Source organism: Nestor notabilis, unplaced genomic scaffold, assembly GCF_000696875.1.
Source record: "Nestor notabilis isolate BGI_N333 unplaced genomic scaffold, ASM69687v1 scaffold1146, whole genome shotgun sequence".
NCBI lineage: Eukaryota > Metazoa > Chordata > Aves > Psittaciformes > Psittacidae > Nestor > Nestor notabilis.
The window spans coordinates 70,510-93,946 of NW_009931297.1; the positions used below are offsets into that span (position 1 = coordinate 70,510).

At 45.2% G+C, this 23,437-nt stretch overlaps 1 protein-coding gene across 1 annotated transcript in view; it reads right to left on the reverse strand.

The window, feature by feature from the left end:
- Positions 1-610: 610 nt before the first annotated feature.
- HAO1 (hydroxyacid oxidase (glycolate oxidase) 1) overlaps positions 611-23,437 on the reverse strand; it is a 26,940-nt gene continuing 4,113 nt past the window's right edge. Inside the window, exons 2-8 of the mRNA XM_010015818.1 lie at positions 19,508-19,659; positions 9,831-10,086; positions 5,778-5,953; positions 4,807-4,898; positions 1,407-1,565; positions 1,055-1,124; positions 611-681 (exon numbers count right to left, since the gene is read on the reverse strand). Of these exons, the coding sequence (XP_010014120.1) occupies positions 611-681; positions 1,055-1,124; positions 1,407-1,565; positions 4,807-4,898; positions 5,778-5,953; positions 9,831-10,086; positions 19,508-19,659 (976 nt within the window). The remainder of the gene's footprint in view (positions 682-1,054; positions 1,125-1,406; positions 1,566-4,806; positions 4,899-5,777; positions 5,954-9,830; positions 10,087-19,507; positions 19,660-23,437) is intronic.

The following is a 23,437-nucleotide window of genomic DNA, read 5'->3' on the forward strand; positions in this document are numbered from 1 at the left end:
CATTACAGAGGGGTTTTGTGTCACTTCAACAGCAGAATTCCCTGATTTTGCATTGCTACTCAGTTCTTTCTAAGCGTGTAGTCAGTAGGAGCTTAGAGGACTCTTAATTGTAAATTAATAGCACATGGTCTTTAGGGAAATGAAACTATGTTCATAAGAACGCAAGATTTAATCTCCACAATCTGCAGTGTAGTTTCTTTAAGAGTGACCAAGAATTATCTTTTACATTTTAAATTTCTCCATTTTGATAGTGGTTTGCTATCAAAACATTTTGGTTTATAGTTTCATTTTAACATCTAAGTTACTTCCAGGCATGTAACTTAATATTAACATTTGATGCAAAATGCCTTGAAGTTTCTATATTGGTTTTATACAAAGGCCTATCTTTAATCACAACTTCCAGTAGAGCAGCTTTCCTTAACACCCTAAGAGAATACAGAAACACCTGTAACATTTGCTGTAAGTACTTTCTTCAGCAAGTCATCTCCTACAGACCACCTCTTCTCAGTCTCAGTTGCAGGATGAGGCCCAAAGAGTGAACACAGTTGCTTTTTGTCTGATAGCCCACTTTCTGTACAACAGGCAACACACGAGGCAATAGGCTTCAGACCTAAATCTTGGAAGACGATACTTGATGTCTTCGTATCAGTGTCCTGCTGATTTCTTCTACTCTCCGGCACCCTGGAGTGGAAGTTACATATCAGTTGAAAGCCCTGCTTTTCCATCCCACTCTATACTTTTTCTTTTTTGTCCCATAGAAATCTACATTCTGCCAGATGAAATCCACCCTTTAGCAACTGAGGATTTTCCACTGCTTTTCTAAGGATTTATTGCTCTCCTTGTGAAAAAGATCTTTCATTGTTATTAGCTCATCTGCTCAGTTCCCCATCTATAAGACAGGGATAACAAGTCTTCTTCCCATTTCTCTGTAGACTAATCTGTTTATACCGCAAACATTTCCACCTCCTTTGTGTGAGTAACTGTAGCATCTTGCCCAGGGCAAATGAAAGCAATGAGAAAATGTGATTACTGAGGGGGAACGTTGATGTCTCACCTGTCAGTGCCATTGCCAGGCGAAACTCCTCCTTCAGCATCTGGAGAACCTCTTTTGCTCCTTCTTCACCCTAGGAGATTAGGAGACAATATGTACTATTATGGATACATATAGCTCATGTGTGTAGGTACAGACATGTATACTGTGCCAACAAAGTTTTATGCACAACCATAACTCCTGAGTGCTTGTCATAGCAAATTTTAAATCAGATGGTCTGGATACACACAGACACACTCAGGTACCATCACGCACGCACTCCTATGGGCACACACATACACATTTGTGCATACACTAAGCTTAAACAGGGAGTCTTGATATCTATAAACATAAATGTAAGCTTTTTCTAACTTACCTGATAAACCAAGCCCCAGATGAGAGGTCTTCCGATGAACACGGCTCTGGCACCAAGAGCGAGTGCTTTGAGAACGTCTGTGCCTTTTCTTACACCACCATCTAGGAACACCTCCACCTTCCCCTCCACAGCCTCAACGATTTCAGGCAAGACATCAATCTAAAAGAGTGAAACCAGGAAGACAGCTCGTCCACTTCTGTAACCCTATTTATTTGTTTAATGAATTCTTACATACAGGATCAAAGTTTTAAAGAAACTAAATGAGCAGTTGCATGCCTAACTGTATGCACAAATAGCACAGCTTTGTATTGAAAACCAGCAGTGACTTAGCATGTTAGCAGATATATACAAAGGTTAAATTTATTTGGAGAGTCACATAATTAGAATGAGAATCAGCAGTCACACAAAATAGCCATCTGATCCCATGACATGTATGTGACATAAGCCAGTATCAGATACTTACGAAGGATATAAGAAACAGCAAACACAGAGGAGGCCCTTCCTTGGTATTATCCCCCAAAGTTCCAGTGTTCATTAGTTTGGGGATGAAATTGAATCACTGTCACCTTTAAATTACCATCTTTGCTTTCTTGTTTACATTTATAATTCATTTATGTTAAGGGCCAGCAAACATCCAGCAGCCCAGAGGCAGGCATTTTACCTAAAGACATGAAATAAAAGGAAAATGTGCCCCAAGGAACTTGGAGTTGGCTGAAAAATTTTAATGAACGTATTATTCCTTTTGAAAATGCATATTGATAACAGGAATAAATCTAGAAGAGACTTCTTCATATCTGAGTTTTGACCTAAGTGGGGAATGCTTGCTTCTAATGGACTTGTACGTTACTTTCATCGAGCTCTACTAATCCCCTACACCAGTGATAAAGTTAGGGGTGGAAAAGATTTTTACTGTTCCTAAATTACAATTAACGAGGGAACTAAGCAACATGTTCACACTATGCAAGAGGTCCCAATGAAGAGATGAGCCTCGTGAATTCAAAGCTCAAGATTAGTTACAGGGCAACTGTTCCCGTAATGCCTAAATAGTTCCTATTCATGAAAATCAGGAAAGACACAAAACTGGAAGCCAAGTACTAAGGAGACTGGAAACAGTGTGTGGTAGTAAGACAAAAGGCCCACAAATTCACGTCTTTCAAATACGGATGTATTTCATTTCCTTTCTAATGGATGAAAAATGACCAGGAGATGGTGGGGAGGAAGACTTGAAAGTGCAGTTTGTTTTTAGGTTTAGATTAAAATTTTCTTGAAGTTTGGCACTTGCTGTGATTTTTCCCCCTCCCTTTGGTTTTGCTCTCTTGCCAAACATATTTGGGATCTGTTTCCATATACAGAGACCACTTTCTACATCCTGACAAACTGTACCAACATTAAAGTGCTGTAATAGCTAAAGTATGATGCAAACCATAATTAAAACATCGATTTCCTCAATGTGTAACTAGACACTGGAAATATTAACCAGCTTGGGTTCAGCTCACGTTCCGAAAAGCCATGGAATTAAAGCAAATTATTATGCTTTTAAACCAGAAACATTTAGCATGATCTGATACAGATATTTCCATTGTGAAAACTGCATTATGAAATGTAGTTCTCCGTACGATGAAATCCAGTGAACACATCAGCCTTAGTAGCGCTTTTTCTTCTGCACTGTGGTGTCACAGAGGAACAACTCAGAACAGATAGTTTGAACAGAAAGTTCTACTGATTTTGGCAAAAAAAGCATATTTCTTGAGCTTTCTCATTCCTCAAAATAATGTTTTTAACATCCTTATCCATTCTTCCTGTTGGATTGCCTCACATACGGACTTGCCCAAGATTTTCAAATACTCTTAGTGAAATTGGGGAATATATTCTCAGGAGGTGACAAGAAGATAAAGAGAACAGAAGCTGAAGATAAAACTTCATTTCAGAAGTATTAGGGACTCACACTGAAAATTCAGTTCACCTTAAGGTGTCTAGTACTGAATAGCTGCACACACTCCAACAGCACTAAATCACATCTGTAAAAGAAAAATCTCAGTCTTTCTTTTGAAACTGGAGAATTCCTGACATCAGGAAGTCTGTTTTCCTACCATGCCCTGGGAGTAGCTGGGGACAGCCAGGCAAGAGCATCTCAGAGGGCAACGCCTCAACTCAGAGGTCAATGCCTCAACTTCATTAACCATTTAGAAAACCATATGTGCTGGTGTTTGGCTTCCCAATGCAAGCTTGGCTGGTGAAGAATCAGCCAACACAACCAGATGATCCAGACTGGGTGTATGGGAAGGCCTCTGAAAATCAGTGGGTGAAGGAAATCAGCTGGGGAAATCCATCCTTGAGGATGGATTCAAGGATACATCCAGTCCTTGAAGAGAGAGGCAGAGACTCCAGGGACTGGGTGGAGGGCATGCCAGTGGGACAGCAGAGATGAGCAGATACGGATACATGTGCAAACACTCAGCAGTGATAAAGGGCTTACCTGTTCTCCTCTCCCTTCAGAGAACCATCATGGAAAACAGGAGGTTTTTCATCAAGGACACATTAGGAATACTGAAACAGTCACAACTGGGCTTTGATTCTCCTCCCTTTCATTCTCTTTTCACTTGTGCAGCTTTTCCCACACCAAATGAAGCAAGATGAGTGATGACTGGAATTCTGAGGGTTTTCCTTCTGCCTGAACACATACTTTTTCATTTTCCTTTACTTCTTTCTGTTTTGCCAGTTGAGAACTCCTCAAATCCCTTTCACCTTTGGAAAAGGCACGGGGTAGCACGACAAGGAAAAGGAAAAGGAAAAAATAACATAATTTAACCACTCTGTACCTTTTCCAAAGGTGAAAATGTTTGAAAGGAGAAAAAGGGAGAGTTTCATTCTGCCTTTAGCTGTTCTGTAACCATGTAATTTTTCAGAAGCCTCTGAAGAGTATTGAAGGGGAAAAACAACTCTAGCACAAGCTTCTGTGTGCTGCAGATGGTAACAAGGGGTTTTCAGAAAAGGATGAGAAAGGAGAAATAGATGAGGAGACTGGAAAGAAAATCCTTAAAGACTTTCCAATTTCTAAAGCTTCAGCTGACAGTAATGCTCTGTCTGAAACTGCTTTGCTAGATTTCCACCCAAGGTGGTGCAGCCAAGGACAGGGTGCCCAGGTAGCTTGAAGAAACAGCCACACATCAACCGTCCTGTGTTTTATTGTCTGATCTGACCAAGGGGAGGCTGTGTCTAACTTAGAGTATAATGTGACATACGTAGAGAAGAGGAGTAAGATTGTTGTTGTGGGTTAAGGCAAATAACACACGTATTTACAGGTTTTTCTTCCAGCTACCATGTGTTCAGAGAAGCAAACAAGAAGTCAAAAGGCAGAGAAAACCAGAGACTACTGGTGTATATTGGCACCAGTACTTACAGTTGCAGGAACCCCATCAAGCTGTCGTGCTCCATGATTTGACACCAGGATACCATTTACCCCAATCTTTACAGCTTCTTTAGCATCATCAGCTAGAAAACAAACACACACAATATGCTCTTCCGTAACTGGCATCACTAAAAACACATTGCCAGCTAACACAAAGCCACCTTAGGGCTTCATCCTTCCAAAGCAACATCTCAACACAGAGAAAAGTTTTATCTTTAAGAGGTAAAACCAGAAAAGTAGTTTGAAATGTGAGAGCAGAACATTTGATCACTTTGGATTAGCAGCCACTTTGGTTGCAAGCCTTTATTTTCTCTACCACATTTTGGAACACATCATTAAGAAATTTATTTGCTGAATGATTTTCTCCAAGGCAAAATTATTGGCATGATTATAACAATAATCCATACTTAATGAAACCACTACATTGTGCTAAGTGTTCTTCTGACAGAATGGAAATCCAGCTTTCCTTGAAGTTGTATACAGAGTTTACAGGCACAACCAATGAAGCAAGTTCCATCTTCCTGTCTGCATCTGATTTCAGATACAACGGATGCGATGCCGGCTGACCAGCTTACACATTTAGTAAACTCTGGTCCCTACCTACTGAACATCAAGGTAGATAGACCCTGTAGCACAGCCATACAAACCATCTGGCAGCTCTAGGTACTTATTTAAGCAGCTACTTCTGCAAGTGGCTTCATCTCTGGGTTCCTAACCATGCATGGAGAAGGTTTCTTCCCCTTCTGATTGCTTTGGGTCTGTTTTGGCACATTTTCTATTTAACACAGCACAGAAATACAACTGTACATCCCAATGTATTTCATATCAGCAAAGTGGGTGCTTCCCACTGCAAAATAATTCAGTTCTATGCAACTGCACAGAATTGCACAGCACCAGCACTTTTCCTTCCCTGTGCAAAGGGATGCCTTGTCTACCCCATAGGAGGCAGCAGAGCTACACACCCCTGAGGATTCCTTTCACAACAATGGGCAGCGAGGTAAGGCCTCGAAGCCATCTGATGTCCTCCCAGTTGACACTTGCATCAATTGCCTCAGCTACATACACAGCCAGTCCACTGTTTTCTCCAAAGTCTTTCCCCGAGGAGAATGCCAGGTCACTGCTTGAGAAGTTCTTTAATCTAAAATGACAAAATACATAGAAAAACAGGCTGAGAAAGATTCACTGTAGCCACGGATCAGTGCCTAATGCCAGCATTCAGTTTAGCTGTGTTAAACCTTCACTGCACTGCAGGGCAGGAGCAAAAAACCCATCCCAGCGTGTCAGATCACAGTCCTTCGTAAGCCAAAACCTTTGGCTGGCAAAGCATTTGGTACCATTGGTACAAGTTTCTCTGGTGCAAGACAACTGTCCTGATTCTTCCAAAAGTAACAGGATAAAGTCCAAAACCTAAAGGTTCAGCATTAAATCCACAACCAGGAGGAAAAAACAGCAGTGAGAGCACTAATGGAGGCTCAGGGATCTGTCCTCCCTTAGACCTCGAGCATGACACTTTGCCACTACTTTTGCCTCAGTTTCCCATCATAAAATAGGAACAACAGTATCTGCCAGGAGAAATGCACCAGAGGCTGTGGCACATTCAGACCCTAGAGCAGTTCAGGCTGGATTTAAGAAAATAACATCAATTTTGCTTGCAACAACCCAGGACCCACTAAAAAGTAGAGGTGCAGCAATACTCACCAGCAAAAATCCCGTTTGCTTTCATGCAGAAAAGTTGGGTTTGGGGTTTTGCTTTTTTACCCCCCAAATCACAGAATCATAGAATGGTTTGGGTTGGAAAGGACCTTAAGATCAATCAGTTCCAACTCCACTGCCATGGGGAGGGACACCTCACACTAGACCATGTCGCCCAAGACTCCATCCAGCCTGGCCAGGGATGGAGCATTCACCACTTCTCTGGGCAACCTGTCCCAGTGCCTCAGCACCCTCACAGTAAAGAACTTCTTCCTCAGATCTAACCTGAACTTCCCCTGTTTAAGTTTAAATCCCTTGTCCTGTCACTACACTCCCTGATGGAGAGTCCCTCCCCAGCATCCTTGTAACCCCCTTCAGACACTGGAAGCTGCTCTGAGGTCTCCACGCAGCTTCTCTTCTCCAGACTGAACAGCCCCAACTTTCTCAGCCTGGGGATTCAGCTACTGGAGGAATAGGGGATTGAGTAGGTGGGAGGGGAGAAAGAGGAAGGGAAATTTAAGCTCCATGAATTAGATGGAGCTGTACAAAGCTTTGCAAGGAATTCAGAATTTTCATCTCTCTGACAAGACCAGCATCCAGCCAGTTCACCTTGTTTTGTACATTTCCTTGTAAAATGTAGGAAGGGTGGAAATTAAGTTCATATGAAAACATTAGCTATTATTTGCTCTTTAGCACCAAATCAATCTCACAAGTTCTAGGAATGAGTGGTAAGGAACAGCCCTTGCACCAAAGACTTCACAGACTTACTACACAAAGCAGGAAAATAAGGGTAAACAGAGTAATTCAGGCTGTGCTTGTTTTAGAAAGCTGAAGCAGCCCCAAGTGCTCACAAGCATTAAACCACCACCAGCAACACCAGTACCACCAAGGACACCCATGTCCCACACAAGGCTGATGGCTCTGTTCTTTAAAAACTGTGTCTTGTTCCACATTGTGCTGGTTTATGCTCATATTCCACCCACTGGGGGGGTTGCATGGAAACTGGCTGGTTTCAGTGCTGATTTCATGCCTGCAACAAGCTTTTCTGTTCAGCTCCAGGCCCAGAAGAAAATGAGAAAGGGCTCTCAGCAAGATCCAGCTTTTCAGCTGTTGGTTTGTGGAGGGTGGGGTGCCCAGAGGAAAACAGAACCGTGGATAAGATTGTATAAATAACTGTTGTTTTTCTTGGCCTGTGAAATGCAGATCAACACTTGGATGAATGTTGCCTTACATACGTTTCTGAGCACAATGGCACCTTGTTGTTGCTTTGAGAACTTTGTTGAAAACCTGAAGCCAAGAAAAAGTTATCACATAACTGAGCAGAGGAGGGTTCCACCACCGGCTCGGCAACAAAACACTGCCCAAGTGTCACTCTGAAATCTGAAGGGAGTCATTAGAACCTTCAAAGATTACTCCAACTTCATATGATTTAATGTGGTTCACTCAAACAAAACCTTGTTACGGTTTGGTCAGGTTGGGTCAAAGTGTTTCAGAAATCCTCTATTACTTCATTCAAACATTTCTGGGTTGACTCACATTCAAAATCTCTTTAACCTCAGGCCTTAAAATGGTGCTGCCCCTCAAAGAAGCTATTTAAAGTATTATTTGAATGGTTTTTAGATGAAATGACAGTGTGTATCGACAATGTTTTGTCAATCACAGATCTAGAGCAGGATTACTACTCAGGGCCCATGCATACCCCATGCTACATTTTAACATTAGATGTATCAGGGATATTTGTTTTTATGGTGCTTTCCTCGTAAGATTATGTTTAAACACAGAAGTCATAGGCAGAGATAAGCCTGCTCTGTCAGCCTTCATCATGTCACCTGTCAGCTTCAAGTACAAGCGTATGGGTAGATCCAACACCCCAGGCTCTGGAGGTTTTCTTGCATGTGTGGTGAAGAACCAGATTCCTTGCAGAGTCCCATGGCTTACCTTCCATTTGAATATTATGGAAAAGAAGACCAACCTCAGGATGTGATACTATATTTCTTACTCTGTACATGTTACATATGGTATGTATGTAGTTTAACATGACTGTCTTAGGTGATGCAGGAAGAGCATTTCAGATTCATTGATAATATTCAAAACTAGCTTTCACTCAAGTCACAGTTAATCTGTTTCAAAGTAAGTTCCATTATCCTTTTGGGTTTTTTCTTTCCATTTTTGAGTTCATCCACGGGCTCTGAATAAGAGCAAACACAGCACTCTCAATACATGCCACGGCAGACTGCGGTCACTGTCAAGACCTACTTGCAAGACACAAGAGTTTTAGCTCCATTTTGTAAACCCAAGTCCTGGATATCTCATCCACTACGTACTTTTCCAGCCAGCCTGTGGCTGCTAACACTGTGCCAGCACTTCAGCATAGAGAAGCTGTGGCTGCCCCATCCCTGGCAGTGTTCAAGGCCAGGTTGGACACAGGGGCTTGGAGCAACCTGCTCTAGTGGAAGGTGTCCCTGCTCATGGCAGGGGGTTGGAACTGGATGAGCTTTAAGGTCCCTTCTAACCCAAACCAGTCTGGGATTCTTTATGCTTATCAGGGTGATCTCCACACTCTACCAATTTGTATTTACAAGAGGCTGGTGAAATCAGCACTCTTCAACATTGCTGGATAACTTAAGATTAAATGGTCATAAGGCCCTCCAGTAGAGAGGAACTAGAATTAGTGCTGAAGTCAATCAAGAGGCCACAAAAACTTCTGAGGTATAAGAAAATGTCCCAAAACACACATGAGGATAGAAACTGTTCTCAAGGAGAATTTGGAAATAGTGATACCCATGTATTTCTGTATTTGAGTAGAAGGAGAGTTGGAGTTGCTTGGAAAGGGACTCTGTGGTCAATAGTAACATGGCCCTGAATAGGATAACAGAGTTTAGAAGGAAACATAGCATTAGTTGGAAGGAACCCTTTGGTCCACTCAGCTCAGGTCCCCATTCAGAGCAGAGCCAACTCTGCAGCTGGATCCAAGTTCAAAGTCCAGCAGGTTGCACAGGGCTGTGTCCAGCTGAGTCCAAGAATATATTGACAGATACACAAAGAAATGCCCCATCTCTTTAACTTCATCAGCCTGCAGCCTCCTGTTGCCTGGCACAAAGTGTCTTTTACAGTCTGCAAACAGCCAAGAAAGCTTAGTTTGGACCCAAAGCAGATCACAGCCCAAGCACAGCAAGAGATACATGCTCAGTTCCTCAGTGTTATCACCCAGTGTGGCAAGTGGAAGAAATTCCTTGTGCCAGAGACAAGTTTCTCCCACAGCACCTTGTGGTGACCATGGCACTGCCACACGCCCACCCCAGGTCCCACCAGTGAACATCTACCTGAGGTGGGGAGGGAGCTGGAACTTGTTGCGCACATCATCGAAGCGCCTGCCGAGGAACGGCGTGTCCACCGTCACGAAGATCCCTTTGTATCCCGCTCGCTCCGCGCGCTTCACGAGGGATTTGGTAACCTCCCGGTCCTTGTACACGTACAGCTGCAGCCAGCGAAGGCCGGATGGAGCTGCTTCAGCCACTTCTTCAATGGAAGATGTGGCCCAGGAGCTCAGCATCATCCCCGTCCCCATTGCCTGGCAAGCTGGAGGAAGGAACACAAGGTTATGTTTGAGATTATCCGAGCTTCTCTGAACAGGAGCACTTGGCTCATCAGAGCATGTCAGTGCTTGTAATCTCACACTACCTTTCCTCAGTGTTAACGTGCTTTCAGCCTTGCAGGGAATGCAACACTGATACCAGTTACTAACAGCTGTGGGCTGCTGTGAGCCCTCTCTGGTTTATTCTCCATGTTTACAGGCAAATTTCTGGTGACTGCTCTCTGCACACTGTTTGGGAAGATCCCTGCTCCAGTGCTGGAAATAGAAGGTATTATAATCAAACTAAGCCTAACCAATATTAATAATTCTTAATCCTAAGGGGAGCCTGTTTGTAAGCCCTGAGCTCGTGGCTACCTTTTATCAGACATTTTGGCAAAGTTTAAGGACCTACACACACATTCACAGCTTTAAATGACCTAAAGACATAAGGATATGGATTTAAGGGTTCCAACTTTTTGAACACTGCCACATTGCTGCAGATTGGTGTCTTGAATTTGTCATGCTCGACATTGATCTTCAGTGCTCCTCACCACCACCACAAGCACTCCCTTCATTGCTTTGTCCCACCCCCAAAATGTTCACTAGCATTATACCTATGTTCCTTGAAGTGCTGTTCTAGTAAACGCCTGCTTTCATCCCTACAGGGTATTTCAGGGCTTAATAAAACAGGAGGACACAGTCCAACAGAGAACCTTATTTAAAGACTCGAGGGGGAAGCTCCACTGTTCTTTGCTTAAACACTTCTGCTCTACCTCATGGCCTGAAGGAGAGGAGCCCCACATCCATTGTGTGATCCCATACATAAAGCTTAACACTTCTGCTGATCAAAAGTAGAAGTTCTGATCTCACAAGAATGGGAGAAACACATCCCAAGTGACAGTCTCCATCCAGAATACCCCAAAAGTAAATAGAGAGATGAGCGGCTACAACAGACAAGTGGTCACCAAAGTCTCCACTGAAGCCAAAGCAATGAGTGCCCATGCCCACTGTGCTTTGGCCTCTCCTTTACCTTCAAAAGGCTGTGGAGTGGACTCACTCCCAAGGCATGGGCAGCCCCATGGTTACATGTCACTGAACAATCCCAGATGGGGTCAAGCAGCCGGAGGCTCTGTGCTGGCCACTTCCCCAGGGGTGATTTCCAACCCAGGCTGCACTATACACCACCTAACCTCATACAGCTGTGTCTTTATGAATCTATCACTTATTCTTCTTGGAGTAATCTGTCACTTAATGTAAAATAAAGGAAAACACACTGTAAAACTCAAAAATATCATAGAAAGCCTTATTTTTCTTGGTCTACCGCAGTATGCATATTTGTAATGTAAATGGAGCTCTGTTTCTAAACGTCATCTCCAGCCCATCGAGGAATTAAAAAGTGGTCTTTATGACAACATTTTATTAAATAAGGATTACAAGTCTCTTAGAGTGGAAACTTATGAACAGCTTATTCAAACAAATTGGTTACACCCTTCCAGGGCCACCAGGCAGCTTTCAATCACTGCAAATACAGAAGCCATGATCCCAAACTCGCTGCATTGCAGCCTTTTCATTCCTTCCCTTAGAATTACTGAAAATAGTTCCCTCTCACAGATTAAGTACCTAGAAATGAGCTGCTTCTGAAGAACCCATGCTTACTGAATGCCCTTCTCTCTACAACTACCCAAAAGGAGGATGGCATGAGGAGGTGGCTGTTCTCTCATGTAACAGGTAATAGGACAAGAGGAAACGGCCTCAAGCTGCACCAGGGCAGGTTTAGCTGGAGCTGAGGAACAATTCCTTGCCCAGAGGGTGCTCAGGCATTGGAACAGGCTGCCCAGGGCAGGGCTGGAGTCACCGTCCCTGCAAGTGTTCACACACCGTGTAGACGAGTCCTTCAGTGCCAGGGTTAGTGGTGGCCTCGGCAGTGCTGGGGAGTGGTTGGACTTGATGAGCTTAAAGGTCTTTTCCAACCCAGTTGATTCTATGATTCTGTGACTCTGATTCTAAAGTCCTGTTAAAATCAGGTTGGTTATTGCAAGTCCTGCAGTAAGTGATTTGGTAAATCAAGTCCATCAAGTGATGCTAAGAAACAAGGGACCCGCATTCCTGTTGCTCTGTCAAATACAAGTTCATGACTGAGAGGCAGGGTTGCTCACCCAGTAATTGCAAAACCCTTAGATCAGATAAAAGGGAAATGTAACTGTTATGGTTTGATCTGCCTTCAGGTAGCCATTTATTTCCATTCTTCCTTTTATCCTCAAGCTCTATAGCCCTATGGACACAAGAAGCAAAAATTACAGTAGAAACTGCACAGTAAAATCTATTGGGTGAATAGAAGATTTCAAACACAACTGAACACTGTACCCTTTCAACTGCATACGTAGCAATAGAGAAAATGCTTTCATCTTATTTAAGATTAGATTCAAGTGGTTTGGTTCAATCAGAGTTCAACCATCCCAGACTGGGTTATGGCACTGCCACGAAGGCACACTCACAGCATTCCCCTGCCCCGTACAGTTATCGACCCACTGGTCCAGCGCCAGCTCGACACGTGTAGTTTGGATCCGTGTGGTCAAATGCAAAGTTCACATACACAAAAGCTTTCCAAGCTTTGAGATTCCAGTTTTGGTTGATCTGTGCTTTATCTTGATCATTTCAAAGCTCATTTTGACAGTTTTCTAGGCTTTCAAACACATGATACATAGGTCTGAAGTGTTGCCAGGTTCTATTTTTCCTTCCTACCTCAAATCAGGTTTTGCTAAAAATATACTCCACTTCTTGCATATTTAGCTGCAGTGGAAGAAAACAGAAGCAGTTCATTTCCTCCAGAAACTATATTTTACACCTCAATTTTGAGGTGCTGCAAATACCTCTGTTTATTATTGTAAATCAGTCCTACTAGATGTGTATTCCCACAGGATGCTCTTGCAGCAATGTGTGACATTTGCCAGAGTTTAAACATTGGATTTTTGTAAACCAGCCTTTCCTCATGCCATTTCAGATTGCTTTTAGCCTTTCTTGCCTCCCCACCCCAGGTCTTCTTTTAACCCCAACCACTGCCCAAAGCATGCATTTACCTTTGCACACACCTCAGGCTCCCTCTGAGGTCAGTGATGGTTCAGAGAGCACAGCAGTAGCCATATAAAAGAGGCTGGGGAAGTTTTCTATATCAGGATGATAAGACTTTGAGTTATTTGTTCTCCTCCTTGTTTCAGGGCCAGATGCAGCTAGAACTGGGATATGGTGGGGTTCCTAGGAAAGGGGAGCTTCACAACCTTTGTTCCATGTGCAGCTTTCTCAGCCCCACTGCTACCTCCTTGCACTCAGTTCAGGAAAGCCACAAGCAAGGATGTACTTCCTCACCACGGAACACAGACCTTGATAAGACAGGGCTTTCCTCATTCTTGGGGAATTAGGGTGTATTTTACATAGCAACAAATCAAGCACATCATGGGACAGGACCCACTTGGAAGTCCACAGGAGAACAGAGCGATAACCTTTCTTAGCCCCTTTTTCACCCTGAAACCTCAGTCTCCTTCTGATGGGACATCACTGCTTTAGGAAGAGTATGGAGTTTGTCCCTGTGGGCAACCCAGCAGCAACATACTTCAGGGGAGGACACTGGAGAACAGCCCAGTTCTTGCATATTTCGACTGAGTTACCTTGTATGGGAATGGGAACTTGCTATTTTTCTCCAGCTGTGCAAATTCCCAACATTTCCCTTTTAGGGATACCTCAGAAGCATGCAGCCCAACTGCCCCACTGTGGTCATTCTTCCTGAATCCACTGGCCCCAGGTTAGGGGCCAGAGGACATTAGCTGGAACCAACGCGATGTCCTTTTGGCACAGTGGTATTTCTCAAGAGAAGTAGCTACGTTCTTGGAGCTGCGTCTCCTAAGAAACAGAGTTGTTTAAAGTACTTAACATCACTCTCTTGACGAACGACGCTTGGCTGAGAAATCCCCTGCCCGGCCTCACCTCACTCACCCCTTACAGAACACTGCGTGCGAGTTGTGCCTGCGATCCTTGTGTTGACACAACGCGCTGTGTCAGCTGCGCGGGGAGGCTGGAGGCAGCAGGGGAAGACACACGGGGCCAGGACGGAGCTGGCTGCTCTTAGGAGGGCTGTTGTGCCAGGCTGCCTGCCTACACTTGCATCAGAAAGTCCCCTGGCCACGATGGTCTCTGAGGGGGAGTCAGGGCCAGGTCAGTCCAGGCCATGTTGTCCCATGCAAACGTTGTCCTCTTAAGGACTCTGGAATAGCCTTACCCCGAAATTAACTGATTTTGGGGAACAGCACATAGGTAGCAGCTGAAACTCTCCTGTGAGGACAGGCTGAGAGAGCTGGGCTTGTTCAGCCTGGAGATGAGAAGGCTCTGGGGAGACCTTATAACAGCCTTCCAATACCTAAAGGGGCTACAAGAAAACTGGAGAGGTGCATTTTACAAGGGCCTGTAGGGACAGGACAAGGGGGAATGGCTTTAACGTGACAGAGGGGAGATTGAGAGGAGACATCAGGAAGAAGTTCTTGCCTGTGAGGGTGCTGAGGCGCTGGCACAGGGTGCCCAGAGAAGCTGTGGCTGCCCCATCCCTGGCAGTGTTCAAGGCCAGGTTGGACACAGGGGCTTGGAGCAACCTGCTCTAGTGGAAGGTGTCCCTGCCTGTGGACACTGGAGGAGCTTTAAGGTCCCTTCCAGACCAACCCATTCTGTGATTCTACGAAGCACAGGTACAGAGTCCTACTATTTTCATTGTGGCTGAGCACTAAAAGCGGCAGATTGCAAGACCTCTCCTTCACTGTCACTCTGTGACTGTGCTCACTGCGTGTGCAATGGGCACAAGGAACCTGAATTCAGTTGCTCAGCAGCATCAGAGCAACCAAAAAGCATGGTAGAAGTCTGTTAAGAGCCAAAGAACAAAGATGTTCCTTCCTCTCTAGTGGAAATAAAGCTGCCAGTAACTCAACTAAAACAGGGAAAAAAGGCTTTTCAGTCAGTATTCCTATTCTCCAGTTGGCAAAGCAACTGGTACCATCACATCGCAGGTGATGGTGAAACCCTTCTTGCATCAGCAGTAACTCAGAAGGCTGTCTAGGAGCAATTGCAGAGGGTAAACATCAAAACATCAGATCTGAGCAGCCGCCAGTCAAAGCTCTCAAGAGATGAGGCCAAGAAAACAGCCAGGCTGTTCCACCTGATCTTCAGCAAGCCACAGTGGCCGGGTATTGCAATACTGCTTCTGGGCTAAACCACAAGAACATAAGGTGATGGGTCAGTAGGGCAGCAGCGTGCGACTGGCAGCCACATGATCAGGAAAGAAAGCTCAGTAAAATAATGCTACAAATCTGATTATCATTGATTAAGGTTTCAAAAAATTGCTATTTCTTCCTTAAGCAGCTGCACACACGGGTTTGCTTTGGTGTACTTGAAGGTGGGACCTATTTAAGGAGCATTTGCAGGGAGTGCTGCCTGAAGAGAAGACTCCCAGGAGACCTTATTGCAGCCTTTCAGTTCTTAAAAGGGGCCTATGAGAAAGGTGGGGAGAGACTTTGTATCAGGGCCTGTTATAGGATGAGGGGTGATGGTTTTATACTAGAAGAAGGAGATTCAGGCTGGGTGTGAGGAAGAAATTCTTTACAATGAGGGTGGTGAAACACTGGCACAGGTTGTCCAGAGAGGTGGTGGATGCATTGGTGATGGAGTCATTCAAGGCCAGAGTGGATGTGGTTCTGGGCAACCTGATCTAGTTGAACATGTCCCTGCTCATTGTAGGAGGTTGGGTTAGATGAGGTCCCTTCCAACCAGAACTATTCTACAATCCAAAGACAACACGGGGATCACACTGCTTTGCAAGCACAGAGTGAAGTCGGGATGGCAAATCAATTCCTCCTCACATGGAGGAACAGTGAATCTTCTCATGGACAAGCAAGAGAAAAATAGGTCATGAAGAATAAGAAGAGACCTGTTGCAACGTGTTTAGAGAACAGCCCTTTGCTCTTTAATGGTGGCTGAGATTATTCATCAAATTTGGCAAATATTTTTAGGCAAAGAGGTTGAAATTGGAGTGGGAATAACGAGAAAAAATCACCTAAGTCAAAATGTCATGTGTTGGTATTTTCAACATGGAAATGTTTTCTTCGGAGCTAACACTTTTGTCTCAAAAGAGACCTATAGCAAAAAGCATTAGGTGGTAGGAAAATGGAATAAAACTCTGTGTTTTGGATCAAATTAAACATTTCAGTTAAACCAAAACAATTTTCCATCCAATTTTTCAGTTTCTACTGAACAGAAAATCCATTCTTTGGAAAATTGCAACATAAACTGATGAATTACAACTAAAATGCTTGGGAACATACTTGAAGACAGACCTGGGAAAAGTGGGACAACTGCCAAAGTCCATGAAATTGTGTCAAAGACAAGACAGTTTCCTCCATAGGGTCTCCTGGCCCATTTGGGTATGTCAAAGAAAACTGGGGAGCGACCTCATTACAGCCTATATGGACAATAGTTTTTGTTGGTTTTGAACATAGCAAACAGAAGTATAACTAAACCCAGCATCTGGATTTGAAGTTTTGACCAGGACTAGAGCTTATTCTGCCCAGACTGGAGTCAGATAACCTTTGGAATAAGCAAAGTTGTGTTGGACGGCCTGTCACCAGCAGCTTTTAAACTTAGAACTGAACAGTTCTCCCCAGAAAGATCCTTTACCAATGAAACAGAATTGCCAGTGAAGGTGTGTTTAAGGGGAGCTGCCAGACTTTGCCCTGTTTCGGTAAGAGACACATTCCTCTCCACCACCTTGGTCACTGGGGCAGAGCATCCCTTGAGGAGCAGCAGCTCCCAAAACCCTGACGAGCCCCAGCGCGAGAGCTGGGAGTTTTACCTGCTGAGAGACACCCTCACGTGGCCTCGTCCCTAGAGAGAACATTTATGCTGCCACCTGTGGGAAAACCTGGAGGAAGAGCAGAGAGTTCAAAGCAAAAGGCTGTCACTGAAGGGAATTCCTTGGCAGGACCAGGCAGTGGTCTCAGGGCACACAGAGGCGGGGGAAGGAGTTGTTGCTGCTCTCTGCATCGCCCTGCCCTGCAGGTAAGGATGGTGTAAACCCAGGGTTATGTCTTGGGGTTTAACCCCAACCAGGCAGACGTGTGGCTTGTGGCACCTATTGAGTGGTGCCCAGACACACACACGTGGGTTCTCCTTTGGGCAGCTGCCCCAACATGAGCTAAGGCGCTGGCAGGGAAGGGGCAAGATTCAGGCCACACTGTGTCCCTGCCCATGGCAGGGGGCTGGAACTAGATGATCCTTGAGGTCTTTTCCAACCCAAACTGTTCTATGACTCTATGAAACATGGATCCTCTTCAAGGATCATCACAGCAGCAAGGCACCACCTACACACCTGATCCAAAATCAAGCTTAGGAAGTACACCAGGCTTTGCAAAGGCCACAAGAATATGGATCAGACTTTCTCAGCTCGTGTAAATCACAAAGCAACCAACAATCCACTCATATTTCATCAGTATCACAGAGTTTAAGACAAGTTGGATGTGGCAAACTCCCTGATCCCAAATGTTCCAAGTTTAAGGGAACCTTTAAGTCAAACGTGTACTTTATGACTGATCCCTGTCATCTTAGAAGGTCAAACGAAACGCTTGGCACTGAATGCCCCACTCCACCTCTAACAGAGCATAAAACTGAAGTGCATTTTTGCTGCAAGAAACACTAATGCAATGCAGAAGGTGCAACTTGAATTACTCTCAACTTTGAAAGTGATTTACCAGAAATTTACCAACTCCAATAGACGCGTTTATTTGATCCCACATTCAAACTGCTGCCCGTCCACCAAGCTCTCTGAGCTTGAAAGCCCAAAGACATTAAATGAAATAATCAGATGCTAAAATACAAAAACATAAGTTCACAAAAGCCAGGAAGTTCCAAAATTATCTACCACAGTGACAGCTCAGCCCTGGTAGTCAGCCTCATTGTTCCACTTGGCTTTATGTGCCATTATGCCTTAAAACATGGCCAGGCCGGAGCATTGGTGGGAGATTTTGCTAAAGAACATCCTGTGTTTTGTGTATTTCAAATCTTGCTCTAAACATTTCATTAACACGTTTGCACTTAATAGTAGAATGCTTCAGGGTTCCCTCCCAGCATAACCTGGGCCAGAAACGATGCACAAGAGCTGCTGAAGGACAGGACACCACCGGACGCTGCTTCACAAACCAATTCAAGGTATTTGAGCTCCATCGTGTGGAACACGCCGGCACATACAATAGGCAGGAAATCTGTGGCTTCCTAATAAATCTTTTGGGAAGGGGGAAAAAATGTGTCCAAAAATACTATGAAGATGGAGAATTGTGCTTTTACAGAGATTGCTGCTGCAGTTGTGCCGCCGATCACAGCGCACACTGTAGTGATGGGGCTTGTAATGGGAATTGAGGCCAGCTCCCACTGCAGAGCAGGTAATGAGACTCACTTCACACCAGCTTTTGCTGCATTGGGCGTGGAAATGCTGTTAGATCAATAGCTGAGCCGTGCACAGGATTTATTGCTTTTTAATATTGCCTATCTAGGTGTTGTGTCCCTTTCCATTCAGCACTGAAATGCACAGCCCAGTGCTCTTGGCATGCAACAGGCACACTCTGTGACCTGTTTCTGATTTGTATCGTTCTGCAGCTGGTTAAAGCAGCAGGAAACAGTTTCACATCTGAACTGGGGTGAACAGCCCATTTCTCACAGCCTTTTAGGCAACATCTTTTGCAGCATCTCAGTGGCTCTCTGGGATGCTCTCAAAGAGCCCTCTTTGAAACAAGTATTTAGATTTAGATTAAAACAAGATTTAGATCAGACATTAGGAAGAAATTCTTCCCTGTGCGGGTGCTGAGGCGCTGGCACAGGGTGCCCAGAGAAGCTGTGGCTGCCCCATCCCTGGCAGTGTTCAAGGCCAGGTTGGACACAGGGGCTTGGAGCAACCTGCTCTAGTGGAAGGTGTCCCTGCCCATGGCAGGGGGTTGGAACTGGATGAGCTTTAAGGTCATTTCCAAGACAAACCAGTCTGGGATTCTGTGAAGTGTATTTCCCAATCAAAAGCAGTTCTCTAACAGGAAGAATGTTGCTGTGACAATATATAGAGTTAGATTCATAGAATATAGAGAAAGATATAGAGGTAGAACCCGTTTTTAATTTTGTGTGTTACAAATGATTCCCCTCTTACACACTCATCCCTATTCCATAGCAAGGGAGAACCTCCTCACAAAACAGTCAATGGAAAACAATAAAAAACCAGAACCAAAAATCAACCTGATTACTCTGAGCAGCAGCTCAAACCCATCCTGGCCACAGCCAAACCACGCTTCACAACCAGCAGGCCCAGCATCACTCTGCTCATCTCTGCCTCACTGCAGGGGGCTTTGCCTGGCTCACCTTTAGCAGTAGCTGTCTCTCCATCAGCATGAGCCATGCGCTGCATAGCAGTGGCTCCAACACAGACTGGCATGCTGATCCTGTGCCCCAGGACCGAGGTGGACAGGTCCATCACCGACACGTCCCTCAGCACCCGGGGGTACAGCTTCCACCTGGCACAAAGGAAGAGGATAAAAAGCATTACTGGGGTTATTTACAGTTCCTAATGGGCAAGAGCAGATTTTCCTGCTGTTGGGAGAAAGATGCTGAAAGTGGTGATGGTGCTCACGCAGAACCTCATTGAATGACCCAGAGCTGCAGCAGGACCCGCAAAATACACAAAGCAGAAGGGACCAAAGTCCATTGAGGCTGAAAGAGGCAAAGAGCCTGCGAACACTGTCAGCTGGTAGCATTTGAAAGACAAGACAGGACCTGCAAAATAATCATGTTCACATTGAGTCTCAGGCTCTTCAAAAGTCTTGGGGCAGAACTGGGTGTGCAGGAACAGGAGAAGTCATCAGCCCCCCTCAATTATTTCTTCTATGGACTAGGGAGCCAAAAGAGATGATTTTGGGATAAAACCAGCCTGGCCAGCAAGCTTATCCCTTCCTGTCCCTATGCTATGGGTCTCTGCAGTGGGACTACTCCGAAACAAGCTGCCACACGTGACACGGGTGGCCAGGACGGCAGCCCTGGCTTTGCCCAGCTTAGGGGTGCGGAAGTCCCCTGCACCACATCTCTGCTGGCACAGAGACTGAGCTGCTTCGCTCAGAGAGGTCCCGTCCCCAGCAGTCACCAGCCACTGTGCAACATGTAACTGGGATGCGCTGCAGGGACTCCAGACTTCCAGGAAAAGACCAAATGTGGGCACTGTAATTTGGTCCAGGATTAGACCAAGCAGCACAACTGCTTTCCCAATAGGGCAAATTACAACCTAGCCCTTGAATGATGTGATCCAGCATCTGCTCATCTGTCCTAACCGTGCTTTGCCTTCAGCGCGTCCACTAGAAATCGCATCAGCCCAGAGCTGGGCTTGATTTACCCCCGGGGTCTTCAGCCTGGGTGCAAATAGAAGCTGACAGCAAAACAAAAACACAGTTTATTGCAGTCTGGCTGGACACCACATGCACGAACACAAAGTTATCCCTTTCTTTCCCCACGCACCAGCATAACACTGCCACGATCTCTCCTATGGGCTCAACTAGATGATACCACAATATCCAACCCCTTATTAATAGGGCTGCATTCCCGGGGATCTCTGTAAAGCTGGTCTTTTTCTCCCCATCCCGGCGGTGCTGCAAAAAAAAACAGGAGGGTGCGCAGTAGCAGGGCCTGCCTCTGCTCACGGGAGCGCGCTGCGCCCGGCCAAAAGCTCTACAAGCAGGAGCAGGGTACACATCCATCTCTCCCTAAGGCATCCCTCCCTCTGGAAGAAACCTGATGGCCATTGAATTTGCATTACAGAAAATAATTAAAAGCTTAAGCTCTAGTACTGCTGAAGCTCAACCTGCTCAGCACTGGACTGATATTATTGCTATTAGGATGGATACAGCAACCAGAGCCACCGTTACCCTTAGACTGCTCCGACAGCGAGTAGTGGTTCGCTTGAGCTCACATATCAAACTGACAGAAGGAAAAAGACAAGACACAACCTCTTCATTTCATGGAAAGATTCAAGAGATGTTTCCACAAGAAGCCTGGGGCAGAGCCAGGATGAGACCCAAGAGCACGGGGCTGTGCCAGCTCTCCAGGAAGAGCTCCCCAGGGAGGAGAAAGATAGTTATGATGCTTGGAAGGAGATGTGTAACTGTGGGAGTCAGCTGTATCATTCAGTGCCAAGACACACACTGCAAGTGTGTCTCCTCAGGCGTGTTTTCATCCTATTGTAGGGGTTTGTTGTTTCTTAGGGGAGGGTGGGACAAAGAAAATAGGCCTTTTTTCTCCCCCCTTTCTTCCTAGTTCTCATTCCAAAGGCTTTCTCCCAGCTCTGAAGCATCTTTTACCAGCAAATATAAAGAAAACAAAAATCCTTCCATAACCTTGCTCAGTTTTACAGCCAACCCTCAAAGCACAAGGTTGTCCAGTGTCTCCCTCTTCCCATCCTCCTAGTTTCTCTGCTGTCCCAGACCTCTAAGATTTTTTTCCTGGTGCAACAAAGCACAAGTGTGAGGGTCACTTGTAAAGTACCAGCATTTCTGTAGTGCTTTTAGCTGGGAAAAGCAACAGAAGGAGCAAAATTCCTCTCAATAGAGCATGCAAGAAAAACGATGCTGCTTCAAGCAGCCTCCTTCCCGCTCACATTTATGTGCCATCGAATTACTCTGTCCCTGAGCCTTTTGGGGTCCTCAGACTTAAAAGCCCCAAACTTCAAATATACATGTCTCTGCCAAAGCCTTCTGTGGCTTCTCTTCCCTTTGCACATTGCCAGGTTGCATCCTCTTGACCAACATCAAGCAATAACTGAGTATTTAGTAGGTCTCACTGAAACCACCAAAAGAGATCACCACCTTAGCACTATAGTCTTTAGTTAAAACCTGATCTTGCTTTGGAAACAGGGGTGTTTGCAGCTGTGAGTTTACTGGACACTTGAAGTGAGGCATTTTCTGGACAATCCCTAGGGAAATGCCCTCAACAGCCACAAGCACACCCCAACAGCTGTATTTCCAGCAACCAGAGCACACCATTCTGCTGCCACACACCTCAGCCTGTGAGTGAAAACATCTCCTGGATAGCCTGTAAAAAACCTGCATATTTTTAGTCATCATCCTCTCATCACACACAGTTTTATCCAGCCCAGTCCACGCTCACGTGCTGCCATCAGCAGTCAAGTGGGTGCAACTTGGACTCTCCATCAGGGACTGTAGCAATAGGACAAGGGGTGATGGGTTCAAACTGGAACAGGGGAAGTTCAGGTTAGATCTAAGGAAGAAGTTCTTTACTGTGAGGGTGCTGAGGCACTGGAACAGGCTGCCCAGAGAAATAGTAAATGCTCCATCCCTGGCAGTGTTCAAGGCCAGTCTGGATGGAGTCTTGGGTGATATGGTCTAGTGTGAGGTGTCCCTGCCCATGGCAGGGGGTTGGAACTGGATGATCTTAAGGTCCTTTCCAACCCAAACCATTCTATGATTCTACGACCTTTCTTCCCAACTGGAAGTGGGGTGATCCCGCAATGTGGGGAAGGCAACTTCAGCTAAATGCTGTTTTAGAAGGAGGATGAAAGGGAAGGAGGGATATGAGTGTTTTGGGGCTTTTTTTCCCCCCTCCATACTCCAAAAACTTCAGAAGATTATCTTCTGACCGAGGTTGTCCTGCAGTTGGGTGAGAGGGAAGCACTCACTGCTCACCAAAATCACTGTGAATAAACGATGACGTTTTCAAACTACAACACATTTCCAAGCAGCTCTTCTTGTTTCCCTTCTGAGTCTCTACCAAATCATCCCTTTGTGCTGCATCATGAGCAGCACGTCTGGGAGAGGATGCAGAGTCTTCATCCCAACCCACTTTGCTGCCTTCCCATGGTAAGGGGCAGGCGCCAGCGCTGTGCCAGGGTGACCAACACCTCCTTTTGCTTGAGGGAAATCGATTTTCTCTCCCAGGGTGTCTCTTACCATCCACACAGTGACTCTTTCTGCAGCAATCTACGAATCCAAGGCGAGAGACATCGCAGAAATCTAACTTATCATCACAAGCATTCCTTTCCTTTTCTCCCCCCTACAACCTCACATGCGTGTTTAACCCCAATCACATTCTCAGCCTTGCTTTTTTAGCCAATATTTCAATTATTTATGTGCCTGGTTATTTGAACACCCTCAACACAGCTACAAGATGACGTTTGCAGAAGACACGCATTGATGCTGTCACTGATAAGCATGACAACAAAACAGATCTTCTCCAAAGGCCACCAGGGAGTCAGAACATGCCACAGTGGATTAGCAGGAATATGTTACTACA